This window comes from Entelurus aequoreus, linkage group LG05 (genome assembly GCF_033978785.1).
Source record: "Entelurus aequoreus isolate RoL-2023_Sb linkage group LG05, RoL_Eaeq_v1.1, whole genome shotgun sequence".
NCBI classification, from domain to species: domain Eukaryota; kingdom Metazoa; phylum Chordata; class Actinopteri; order Syngnathiformes; family Syngnathidae; genus Entelurus; species Entelurus aequoreus.
The window spans coordinates 86,484,020-86,497,534 of record NC_084735.1 but is presented as its reverse complement, the minus strand read 5'-3'; the positions used below and the strand labels follow the sequence as shown (position 1 = coordinate 86,497,534).

Sequence of the window (13,515 nt, the reverse complement as noted above, 5' to 3'; positions counted from 1 at the left end):
AATTTACTTGAACATTGATTTAAATTGTCAGGAAAGAAGAGGAAGGAATTTAAAAGGTAAAAAGGTATAGGTGTTTAAAAATCCTAAAATCATTTTTAAAGTTGTATTTTTTTCTCTAAAATTGTCTTTCTGAAAGTTATAAGAAGCAAAGTCAAAAAATTAATGAATTTATTTAAACAAGTGAAGACCAAGTCTTTAAAATATTTTCTTGGATTTTCAAATTCTATTTGAGTTTTGTCTCTCTTAGAATTAAAATGTCGGGCAAAGCGAGACCAGCTTGCTAGTAAATAAATACAATTTAAAAAATAGAGGCAGCTCACTGGTAAGTGCTGCTATTTGAGCTATTTTTAGAACAGGCCAGCGGGCTACTCATCTGGTCCTTACGGGCTACCTGGTGCCCGAGTGTATTTCTTTAAAGTTAAGACTAGTTTAAAGTTTTCTTCATTGAAAAGTACAGTGCTTTTCCTTCAAAAATAAGCACATTTCAATGTGACCCCAAACTTTTGAACGGTAGTGTATGTAGCGCAAATTGGTTCATGCGTTACGTCGTCATTGTGGCGATTGTTGGCCATTTCAGGTGTAGTTTTTGCCTTTTTATGATCCGGGTGTTGTCAAAAAAACTGCATAGTACTAACACATCTATACAGAGTTGGAAAATCCACACATTTTCATTGCATATCTTGAGGTGGTCTATGGCAGGCCTGGGCAATTATTATGACTCGGGGGGGGGCCCCATTTAGAGAAAAAAAGTGTGTCTGGGGGCCGGTATATCAGATTTTCAGGAACACTAATACAAAACCTCCTAATAATGTCTAATTGAATGCTAAAAACTTTATGACAGACAGCTAAAAAAAAAAAAAAATGGAATTTTAAATGTTTGTACTGAATGAGACACCAGGAATGTACATGAAAATAAATATTAAAACGGTGAATATTGACAACATATGAACGTCACACACCCTCTCGATTGGCATGTTTTACAATCAAGCGAAACGCAACGAAAATGCAACAAACAGCGAAATATGAACGCAAAGGGTGAACAAAACAAATCCACCTACAATCTGATACATCTGGTACATCACTAAGCTTTAGAACTTTGTTGTAAAAATCTGGAAACACTCCCCACCCACCCTCGTCCGAGTTGCTGTGACGTAGATTACGATATTAACTAATTAGATTACCACAGTAACTAGTATATCATGCAAAAGCGCAGATTCCTACTGTCAGAAAAATTGTATGTAAATTATCAACAAACTTTCCGTTCTCTAAACTTCCCAATGAACAGACAAGAGGTTGTCTTTGTTGCACCAAGCAAAGGCTTGGAAAATTCCATTGTGTACGATGGGAGGATACGGGAGGGGGTTATCTATTGTCATCGAAGACCTGCTCAAGCTGAATCCAGGACTAGCCCAAGCCCGAGGCATCTTTTTATTTTGTGGTAATGTGACCGAAAACAATGACTGATTACATACTCCCCATTCCTTTAGAAACAGCTGTTGTTATGTCAACAGGGAAAATCCAAATAAAAAGAGGTGGCGTACAATCTTTCGCCAGAGCATGGGTGACACACGTTTCTCCTCAATTGAGTTGGATTCTTTGCTTCTTGTCTTGTTTAATAGATGTCATCAGTGTTGGAACCTGACACAAACCATTGAAATACTTTGTATAGTTCAGGACTTACGGTCATTTGAAAACATCATTGCACATCATAATGCCAGCTAGAGTTTCCATCTTAAAAAACTAAAACAAATATTTGGGAATGTCCGGCGGGCCAGATTGAGAAGCCGCATGTGGCCCCCGGTCCTTAATTTGCCCAGGTCTGGAGTATAGATTTGCTGGAACACCGGGTGTAGTCAGTACATGTGGTGTGTTTGTCCCGTGTATTGAATACACACAGTGTGAAGTACATGGTATCTGTTTCTAAATGAATGACAAAGCAGATAAAAAGCACAATTAAAAGCAGAATTGACAGAATTGATTAGAAAGTGTTTGGTTCCCAGGACCGCGTAAACATCCTGTGGTCACTTTTTGTTCTGGCTTTACAGAAAATCTGTACTTAACATTCAGTCCCTGAGCAAAAAGGTCAACGATGTGGCTTCAAAACTGCAGCATGGAACCTAAAGAGAACTTTTGGGCTGGTACTAACTACTCTACACACTTACTAGGGCTGTGGGTCTTAGGGGGGTAACGATTCGATTCAGAATCGAGTCTCAATTCAAATCTCGATTTAAAATCAATACTTTTTTAATAGATCGGGTGCCAGTTCTATGACGAACTACATTCCTCCATAAAATAGGTATGATCAAGTTCTATATTATTTAAAAGAAAACAGGTTTAAAAATTTTTTTAAAAAAATTCTACCCAAACGTGTAATAAAGTCAAATACAAATAAGGCAACAGGAGAAGTACCCAACACTTGTCTTTTCTAAAGTAAATGTGTACAGCAGAAATAGATCATCTACATCAGGGGTGTCCAAACTTTTTCCACTGAGGGCCGCACACAGAAAAATTAAAACATGTGGGGGCCATTTTGATATTTTTCATTTTCAAACCATAACAAAATATATGCATTTTTTTATTTATTTTACCTTTAGGGGTCCCGGGGACCATAAAGGGTCTCAGTCATTAAAATGTTAAAAATAAGTCAGATTATTATTATTTTTAAATTATTTAACGCTTTCAGTAAATCTCTATAGCAACTTCAAGTTGATATAAAACAGGGGTCACCAACCTTTTTGAAAGCAAGAGCTACTTCTTGGGTAGTGATTAATGCGAAGGGCTACCAGTTTGATACACACTTCAATAAATTGCCAGAAATAGCCGATTTGCTCAATTTACCTTTAACTCTATGTTATTATTAATAATTAATGATATTTACACTTAATTGAACGGTTTAAAAGAGGAGAAAACATGAAAAAAATGACAATTACATTTTGAAACATAGTTTATCTTCAATTTCGACTCTTTAAAATTCAAAATTCAACCGAAAAAAGAAGAAGAGAAAAACTAGCTAATTCGAATGTTTTTGAAAAAATTAAAAAAATAATTTATGGAACATCATTAGTCATTTTTCCTGATTAAGATTAATTTTAGAATTTTGATGACATGTTTTAAATAGGTTAAAATACAATCTGCACTTTGTTAGAATACATAACAAATTGGACCAAGCTATATTTCTAACAAAGACAAATCATTATTTCTTCTAGATTTTCCAGAACAAAAATTTTAAAAGAAATTCAAAAGACTTTGAAATAAGATTTAAATTTGATTCTACAGATTTTCTAGATTTGCCAGAATAATTTTTTTGAATTTTAATCATAATAAGTTTGAAGACATGTTTCACAAATATTCTTCGTCGAAAAAACAGAAGCTAAAATGAAGAATTGAATTAAAATGTATTTATTATTCTTTACAATAAAAACAATAAATTTACTTGAACATTGATTTAAATTGTCAGGAAAGAAGAGGAAGGAATTTAAAAGGTAAAAAGGTATATGTGTTTAAAAATCCTAAAATCATTTTTAAGGTTGTATTTTTTCTCTAAAATTGTCTTTCTGAAAGTTATAAGAAGCAAAGTAAAAAAATTAATGAATTTATTTAAACAAGTGAAGACCAAGTCTTTAAAATATTTTCTTGGATTTTCAAATTCTATTTGAGTTTTGTCTCTCTTAGAATTAAAAATGTCGGGCAAAGCGAGACCAGCTTGCTAGTAAATAAATACAATTAAAAAAATAAAGGCAGCTCACTGGTAAGTGCTGCTATTTGAGCTATTTTTAGAACAGGCCAGCGGGCTACTCATCTGGTCCTTACGGGCTACCTGGTGCCCGCGGGCACCGCGTTGGTGACCCCTGCTCTATAGCAACTTCAAGTTGATATAAAGTAATACAAATTAAAAAAAAATGTATTATGGCTTTTCTGTCAAAAACAACTTAGTTTTTTTTTATAGTAAAACTGAAATATGCAGTATTTGGTACTTAGAGCCCTAAAAGATCAATAATGCAGGACACCATTGATTTTAATTATTTCATATTTTTGAGTCATCACAGTGAAAAGATAAATAAAAAAATCACTAAATATATTTGGGTTCCAAAAGGTGCCCCACTCATAAAGTGATACATTTTTATTAGGTTTTTCTTTGACTTTCAACACTTAAGTTACGAGGTCAACTTCAGATATATCTGTCCATTTTATGCTGGAACTATTATTTTGTTTGTTTTATGCGCTTTTGTCAAAGAAAACTTTGATGTTTTTATATGGCTACTACACAATATATGCAATATTTACCACATAAAACATTTTAAAGTGAAATATTTGAAGTAATTGGAGCCCTGAAAATAATTCATTATAACATGGATTTTTTGTCATTATTATTATTATTATTATCAACTTTTTCTCGTTAGATTTCACCTCATTCAACTTTTTTTAATGTTCTTTTTTATTTTTACAATAGTATTTCCAGAATGTGTGGGGGGCCGGTAAACAATTAGCTGCGGGCCGCAAATGGCCCCCGGGCCGCACTTTGGACACCCCTGCTCTACATCAACAATATGATTTGCCTGAGTGGTTGGACAGGACAGATTAAAAAATAAAATAAATACAAATAAAAATCGATTTTTATTTTTTTTAAAGAACCGTTGCAAATTAAAAACGGCATTAATTCGAAACTCGATTTTTTTTTATTTTTTTTTTATTTTTCTTATTTTATTTTTTTTACACACCTAACAGTTACTGTACATGCTGAAGTATTCCAACTCTAAAGTACTCATACGGCCCCATTCGGCGCGGTTTACCTGACACATGAAACGTGACGAATCCACTTTATGTTGAATAATCCTAAAATGTGTTTTGCGGCGATTCCAACTTTGACCACCGCGTCAGTTGCTATGTAGAGTGGCGCTTTCCATAATTTTCAGCAGACTGCATTGCAAAACTAATACACCCCCATCCCCCTCTTCCTGTCAGACCAGATCCACCCAGGAATGGGGCCATATGAATCCCATCCCTACTTTAATGTTTTCTTTTTACAATTTTGACTTTGGATGGATCGGAAATTCTAACTTTTATTTCAAATACGAGTTATAAACTATAGTTTGGTATTTGAAAAATAATCCATTTATTTGCCTTTGAAAACAAGAATTGAGCAGATAATAAAGTTCAATTTGGAACAACTTGGAAGTACACGAGTGTACTTCCACGGTCCCATTCCTTAGTGGATCTGCCGCTATTCATTTTGCCATGCAGCCTGCTGAAAACAAGGGCCTTGAGTTGGATACCTGTGCACTAAACTATGACGCTCAGTAGAGGGCCCCAAAATATGGGCCAGTTCGAGCGGAGTTGCTTTGTAACTTTAGACGCCGTGGACACGCTTGCTGGCGTTAGCCGTGTTGCGCTAACTAGCCCAGTTCTCAGCAGCCCTAAACAGTTCAAGTTAAAGTGAAAGTACCAATGATTGTCACACACACTAGGTGTGGTGAAATTTGTCCTCTGCATTCGACCCATCCCCTTGTTCACTCTCTGGGAGGTGAGGGGAGCAGTGGGCGGCAGCGGTGGCCGCGCCCGGGAATCATTTTTGGTGATTTAACCCCGTGGAGGGGGGCGTGCCGCGGAACGGGGTGTGCCAGGACCGGCCTCGAAGACAGCGACGGGTGAGTAGATGGCCCAGGTGGGCCTTGTTATCTAATCACATGTCGCCTTTATTAGCAGCAGCCGGATTGAGACACGTTGGTCCGGTTTGTGGGGCGCCAAATTTAGAGGTTGCCCTCCAGTGGGTTCTTCGGACCACCACACACTGCCAGGAGAGCCCGGAATTCAGGGCATAACACCGTTTTATTTCCATCAATGTGCAGAGGCTTTGGCTTTCCAGCAAACTGTCTTTCTCTCCTGCGTCCGCTCAGCAGCACCACCAACTCCAACAGCGTGTCTCATTCCGGCTGCTGCTAATAAAGACGACAGGTGATTAGATAACAAGGCCCACCTGGGCCATCTACTCACCCGTCGCTGTCTTCGAGGCCGGTCCTGGCACAACCCCCCCCACAAACCCCCAATTCCAACCCTTGATGCTGAGTGCCAAGCAGGGAGATAATGGGTCCCATTTTTTATAGTCTTTGGTATGACTCGGCCGGGGTTTGAACTCACGACCTACAGATCTCAGGGCGGACACTCTAACCACTAGGCCTAAATGGCTAAGACGCACGACAGATTTAGCTCGCTAGTCCAACACCTTGGTCTACCGGCGAACATTCGGGGGCCTTTGGCACAATGGCGTTTTACCTTGAGTTTGAATTCTGAGTGAATGTTGACAAAGAAAGCGCGCAAGGGCAAGGCATCAGTAGTTCCACCCACACAAAATTATCTTCAGCAATTCTGCCTTTTACAAAGACGACATTACTCACATCCTGTTCACAAAAGTAAACGGGCAGTTCTGCACCGATACCAGCACAATATTGTTAAACATCCATTTTTTGATACATCCACTGTAAATATTCTGTGCTTGGTGCATGTCAATAATAAGACACAATCACGTACATGAAAACAAAAAAAGATGTTCCCTCCTCAACCAGTCAGTCTTTTGTTGAATGTACAGGCCCTTTGGTGATTATGAGGGTCTCTCCACTCCGACACTTGTCGCGGTCGCTGTGAAGCATCTCTGGAACAGGCGCTCCGGATCCGCGGACTGGTTGTCAGAATGAAGCTTTCTGCTCATGAAGTGTTGTCTGAAACCCTGTGGACCGGAGACGCACGTTGCTCTCGACACACCGGCTCCCTCGCCTTCTGTGAACGCACACAGAAGAAGCATATCCGAGCTTAAAGGGACTTCAGACATTCTCATTATTCTCTTCAGTGGTCGTAGCGAAAGGAATCGTTCACTGTACGTCCTTGGGTTGCTACAGGGGAAAGAAGGGAGAAATGCATTGGGACAACATATACGACAATTAAACGAGGTAATAATATGTGAGTGACATTGCGAACAATGCCCGCGAGCCTACAAACCTGGTGGTCGCAAGAGGATGTTGTTGTCAAGACGACTGGGTTTGGTGACAATGACAAGGTAGCAAAGAACACACACGGTGACGAGGAAGGCAAGGAGGACCACGGCTGCAAAAGACAGGCCAACGAGAGCCCAGATGCTGAGGAGAAGAAAAGATGAGATAGGATAATAAATTACTTCCCAGCTGGACCAAGACATTGATACAACGTTGGTCATACGTGAAATGTCCTTTCGAACTGACTTTGAAACAACGTTGCTGTTAGAGTAATGATGTATATATAAACATCATAACTTCATACTTAAGGGCCAATTGCTATAAAGTATTGTCAATCATGCTGAAGTGGTATTTTTGTATTTGTGCGGAGCTAGCAATCCAAAAGATTGCTAGCCTCTTTATCAGTGTTGTGTCCAGACTCGGCCTGCTGACTGCCAAGGCCGAACGTTGGGTACCGGGACGCAGACAAAGCAGAGACTGGGCGATAGCACCAAGTGTCAACATATTTGTATAATCATATATTGTGTCTAACTGGAGTTGTCGAGATTACCCCCTTCCCTCAGCGACAGTGATGTAATAGGGCCATTCCTAATAAATAGAGGAGGCACGCAGGCTTGATTTTTAGAACGTAGTTTGGATCTGTAACTAGAATACAGCCCAAGTGTCTCCTCATGAGCTAAATTGAACTCTGTCTCTGCATGATTCATTGCTTCTTGTCTGATTATTAGATGTCATCAGTGTTTGAACCTGACATCTTCTTGGTCCTTCGAGCCGGGTTCCAACACGTCTGACGATTCCAGCCGGGTGAGTAAAATCAGAAGACAATGGCACCCACATCTCCCATTGAGGAGCTGCTTTTTCTTCACCCGGGCTGGGATCTGACGACTGACGGGGAACCGAGGACAAGAGGAAGGAACGCAGATTTCAGTGAGTATGTTTTGAATTACAAAGGAATCTGAGTGTGACTGAGTGTTACGACGCATAGAGAGAAAAATAAAAAAGTATGTAACTAAGGGTTACGATGCATAGAAAAGGCGTGTAGCTAAGGGTTACGACGCATAGAAAAAGCGTGTGACTAAGGGTTACAACGCATAGACAAACCCTGTGAATCCTATGCTCTAACAGGTAAAAAGGCCTAAGAATCAGAAGGACGGCTGAGTCCGCAAAGAATGAAACTTCCGTAAAATTCAACATTGAAAATAAGCCAAATTAAGGACTGAAAATTCTAAAACAGAAGAGGCCACAGAAGGACGCCAGAATCAGAAGGACGGCGGAGTCAGCAAAGAATGAAACTTCCGTAAAACTCAACATTGATAATAAGCCAAATTAAGGACCGAAAATTCTAAAACAGAAGAGGCCACAGAAGGACGCCGGAGTCCGTGAGAACTGAAACTTCGTAACTTCGAAACGAGTGTAAAATGTGTGAACGTGAGAGTGTGTGGGAGTGATCGCCACTAGGCTATCACTCCATACTAAAGTTGTGAGAAGTAATAGTGGGTTATTGTGGACGCATTAGGCAAGACACCTCCACTGGGGGAAAAACCTCCAGCAGAAGCGACGTGTACCACAATAATAAATTAAACCACTATCTTACAACAAAGAAAAAGTAGTCCTTATAAGTTCGGCTCTGTAGGGGACGACGGATCACTCTAAATTCTCAAAAAGGGACAAATAAACCAAAGGTTAGTCCAAAAGACGAGTTAAAATGTAAAGACTGGAAAGCAGTAGAAAAAACAAATCCAGACTTACTGAAATTTCTCGATCTCAAAACACGAATTTACCGGACGCCTCAAAGTAGGTGAGTAGCTGCAGTGTGTAACTACAATACAGCCACATGTGTCTACTCATGAGCTAAATTGAACTCTTTCTCTGCATGATTCCTTGCTTCTTGTCTGATTATTAGATGTCATCAGTGTTTGAACCTGACATCTTCTTGATCCTTCGAGCCGGGTTCCAACACGTCTGACGATTCCAGCCGGGTGAGTAAAATCAGAAGACCATGGCACCCACATCTCCCATTGAGGAGCTGCTTTTTCTTCACCCGGGCTGGGATCTGACGACTGACGGGGAACCGAGGACAAGAGGAAGGAACGCAGATTGTCTGATTATAATTTGTCATCAGTGTTTGAACCTGACAGTTGCAAAATAGTACTTGTAAATTGAGACAACGTTGGTGTCCAATGAAATGACCAAGTTTCAATGTTAAATCAACGTCACGACCTGACATTGAATAAACATCAAGCTGTATTTGTGTCGTAGAATATTGGTTGGAAAAGGACCAAATTTCAATGGTCAAATCAACGTCAGGACCCGACATTGATTAAACGTCGTCAAAAAGCATGTTGTTTCAACGTTGTATTTGTGTTGTACAATATTATTTGGGAAATGACCAAAATTCAATGGTCAAATTAATGTCGGAACCCAACATTGGTTAAACGTTGTCAAAAAGCGTGTTGTTTCAACGTTGAATTTGTGTTGTAGAATATTGGTTGAAAGAAGACCTAAACTCAATGGTCAAATCAACGTCACAACCCGACATTGATTAAACATAGTCAAAAAGCATGTTGTTTCAACGTTATATTTGTGCCGTAGAAAAATGGTTGGGAAATGACCAAATTTCAATGATGAAATAAACCTCTGAACCTGACATTGAATAAACGTTGTCAAAAAGCATGTTGTATTTGTGTTGTAGAATATTAGTTGGGAAGTTAGCAAATTTCAATGATCAAATCAACGTCTGAACCTGACATTGAATAAACGTTGTGAAGAAGTACTTTGATTTAACCTTGCATTTTTGTTGTAGAATATTGGTTGGGAATTGACCAACATTCAATGGTCGAATAAACGTCAGAACCCAACATTGATTAAACGTTGTCAAAAAGCGTGTTGTTTCAACGTTGAATTTGTGTTGTAGAATATTGGTTGAAAGAAGACCTAAACTCAATGGTCAAATCAACGTCACAACCCAACATTGATTAAACATAGTCAAAAAGCATGTTGTTTCAACGTTATATTTGTGCCGTAGAAAAATGGTTGGGAAATGACCAAATTTCAATGATGAAATAAACCTCTGAACCTGACATTGAATAAACGTTGTCAAAAAGCATGTTGTTTCAACGTTATATTTGTGCCGTAGAAAAATGGTTGGGAAATGACCAAATTTCAATGATGAAATAAACCTCTGAACCTGACATTGAATAAACGTTGTCAAAAAGCATGTTGTTTCAAAGTTGTATTTAAGTTGTAGAATCTTGGTTGGGAAATGACCAAATTTCAATGATAAAATCATTGTCAGAACCCAACATTGATTAAACCTTGTCAAAAAGCATGTTGTTTCAACATTGTATTTGTGTTGTAGAATATTGGTTGGGAAATGACCAAATTTCAATGATGAAATAAACCTCTGAACCTGACATTGAATAAACGTTGTCAAAAAGCATGTTGTTTCAACGTTGTATTTGTGTTGTAGAATATTAGTTGGGAAGTTAGCAAATTTTAATGATCAAATCAACGTCTGAACCTGACATTGAATAAACGTTGTCAAGAAGTACTTTGATTTAACCTTGTATTTTTGTTGTAGAATATTGGTTGGGAATTGACCAACACTCAATGGTCGAATAAACGTCAGAACCCAACATTTAATAAGCGTTGTCAAAAAGCATGTTGTTTCAACGTTGTATTTGTGTAGTAGAATATTGGTTGGGAAATGACCAAATTTCAATGATCAAATCAACATCTGAACCTTACATTGAATAAACGTTGTCAAAAAGCATGTTGTTTCAACGTTGTATTTAAGTTGTAGAATCTTGGTTGGGAATTGACCAACACTCAATGGTCGAATAAACATCAGAACCCAACATTGATTAAACCTTGTCAAAAAGCATGTTGTTTCAACGTTGTATTTGTGTTGTAGAATATTGGTTGGGAAATTACCAAATTTCAATGATGAAATAAACCTCTGAACCTGACATTGAATAAACGTTGTCAAAAAGCATGTTGTTTCAACGTTGTATTTAAGTTGTAGAATCTTGGTTGGGAAATGACTAAATTTCAATGATAAAATCATTGTCAGAACCCAACATTGATTAAACGTTGTCAAAAAGCATGTTGTTTCAACATTGTATTTGTGTTGTAGAATATTGGTTGGGAAATTACCAAATTTCAATGATGAAATAAACCTCTGAACCTGACATTGAATAAGCGTTGTCAAAAAGCATGTTGTTTCAACGTTGTATTTAAGTTGTAGAATATTATTTGGGAAGTTAGCAAATTTTAATGATCAAATCAACGTCTGAACCTGACATTGAATAAACGTTGTCAAGAAGTACTTTGATTTAACCTTGCATTTGTGTTGTAGAATATTGGTCGGGAATTGACCAACACTCAATGGTCCAATAAACGTCAGAACCCAACATTGATTAAACGTTGTCAAAAAGCATGTTGTTTCAACGTTGTATTTGTGTTGTAGAATATTATTTGGGAAATTAGCAAATTTTAATGATCAAATCAACGTCTGAACCTGACATTGAATAAACGTTGTCAAGAAGTACTTTGATTTAACCTTGCATTTTTGTTGTAGAATATTGGTTGAGAAATGACCAAATTTCAATTTCAAAAAAATTGTCAGAACCCAACATTGATTAAACATTGTCAGAAAAGCATGTTGTTTCAACGTTGTATTTGTGTTGTAGAATATCGGTTGGGAAATGACCAAATTTTAATGAAAAAATCATTGTCAGAACCCGACATTGATTAAACGTTGTCAAAAAGCATGTTGTTTCAACGTTGCATTTAAGTTGTAGAATATTGGTTGGGAAATGACCAAATTTCAATTATAAAATAATTTTCAGAACCCAACATTTATTAAACATTGTCAAAAAAACATGTTGTTTCAACGTTGTATCTGTGTTGTAGAATATTGGTTGGGAATTTCAATGGTCAAAACTGATCTCAGGGCGTTAAGAGTTCTTAGAATCAATTAAGATCCTAGGTTGAGCTACGACTGCACTAGCTATGTTAAATCTGCTATTTACTACTCACCCCCAAATCCTCCACACGACACCTCCGCTCCGGGCAGGCTAACCTCCTCCAAGCTCCGAGGACAAAGCTACGAACAATGGGAGACCGGGCTCTCTGCTCCGCCGCTCCCAGTCTGTGGAACGCGAACGCTCTCCCTGACCACCTGAGGGCACCCCAGACTGTGGATGCTTTTAAAAAAAGGCTTAAAAACGCTTCTTTTTTTAAAAAAAAGCCTTTTTTTTAAGATACATGCATACTAGTGTTAGCTATTTGGCTGTTCTAGTTTTTATTTTTTTAATTTTTTTTATTACCTTTTTATTTGTATTTTATTATTATTTTTAATACACTGTAGCACTTTGAGGTTGTTTACTCAATGTAAAGTGCTTTTTTACAAATAAAATCTATTATTATTATTATTATTATTATTTTGCACAAAATCATGAACAATTTATCCGTCTGTCCATAAAACATACTTCAAAATAAATTCACGTTTGATGTCAAAAAGTGCAGAGATTGGTTCATTTCAATTTAAAACAAATGTATGCTGAGTTATTTGCAGAAAACTTAAGCATATGAGCTTGGGCTGATGAGTGGCTAACTATTAATAATATATACCGCAATGACAATAAATGATCATTTACATTATATAATATTGCATATTATATTATTTCAGCAGTCAAATTTATGAAAACCTTAAAAAAAAAAAAAAAAAAAAAAAAAGGTTTTTGCTCATTTGCTTAGTGTTCCTTGATCATGTGAGTACATCTCATCATATTCTGGACATTTTGCAAATCCCCTAACATTTCAAAGAATCCGACTCACACACACACACAAAAAAAGTTTCCAACTCACCTCAGCCACCACATGTACGCGTAGTCGTCGGGGTAGAAGCTGTCGGGGTCATCGCAGCAATACTTCAGGTCATTAAATCCGCAGCAGAACCCGGCGGCGGCGTCACTTCCGGCTTTGGGGCAGAAGAAGGCGTCCACCAACACGCCGTTGGTGTTGAGGTAGCTGCTGCACTCGGAGCTCATGCTGCCCGGAGGGGAAGAAGGATGCCAAGGAAACCAGGGAGGACTTGTTGGCCGGGTGTGAGAGTGCGCGTCTCTCTCTGTGTGTGTGTGTGTGTGTGTGGGTGTGTGTGTGTGTGTGTGTGTGTGTGTGTGTGTGTGTGTGTGTGGTCATGATGAATGGTGGAAGAATGATAGAGCCCCTCTCTCTCTCTCCCCCCGTCACATGTTATGTTTATAACACCGTGTCCCTCCCATCAATGTGAGCACCGACACTAAGTACACCACACTATACTCACACACGGATTCTATGATGTCTTTATGTACAGGCCTCCTAATTATTATTTTTTTTCCCCCCGTCATTCTCAAGCCTTATGTAAGACAAGAAAAGGTTGTTCTTTTTTTTTTTTTAATGCATTCTAAATCGTAAATAGATGTTAGCAAGAGTCAGCCAACAATGGAATCAGCGGGAGCTCCTCCATTCTGCTCACAAAGCCCTCTGA

The 13,515-nt window shown here is 38.2% G+C and overlaps 1 protein-coding gene across 2 annotated transcripts; it reads right to left on the bottom strand.

Annotated features, from left to right (window-relative positions):
- Positions 1 to 1,185: 1,185 nt before the first annotated feature.
- LOC133649902 (protein shisa-like-2A) lies at positions 1,186 to 13,076 on the bottom strand. Of its 2 annotated transcripts, XR_009826168.1 has the most exons (4): positions 12,855 to 13,076; positions 6,991 to 7,127; positions 6,526 to 6,771; positions 1,186 to 1,920 (listed from the first exon to the last, which is right to left on the bottom strand). XR_009826168.1 is itself a non-coding variant. In XM_062046598.1 (3 exons), exons 1-3 carry the CDS (start codon positions 13,034 to 13,036, stop codon positions 6,596 to 6,598), a joined length of 495 nt encoding a protein of 164 aa, XP_061902582.1. In that variant the 5' UTR covers positions 13,037 to 13,076; the 3' UTR covers positions 6,037 to 6,595. The 2 variants fall into 2 exon arrangements, 1 of the variants encoding a protein (XP_061902582.1); XM_062046598.1 differs by lacking the exon at positions 1,186 to 1,920 and having other exon boundaries at positions 6,037 to 6,771.
- Positions 13,077 to 13,515: the final 439 nt, after the last annotated feature.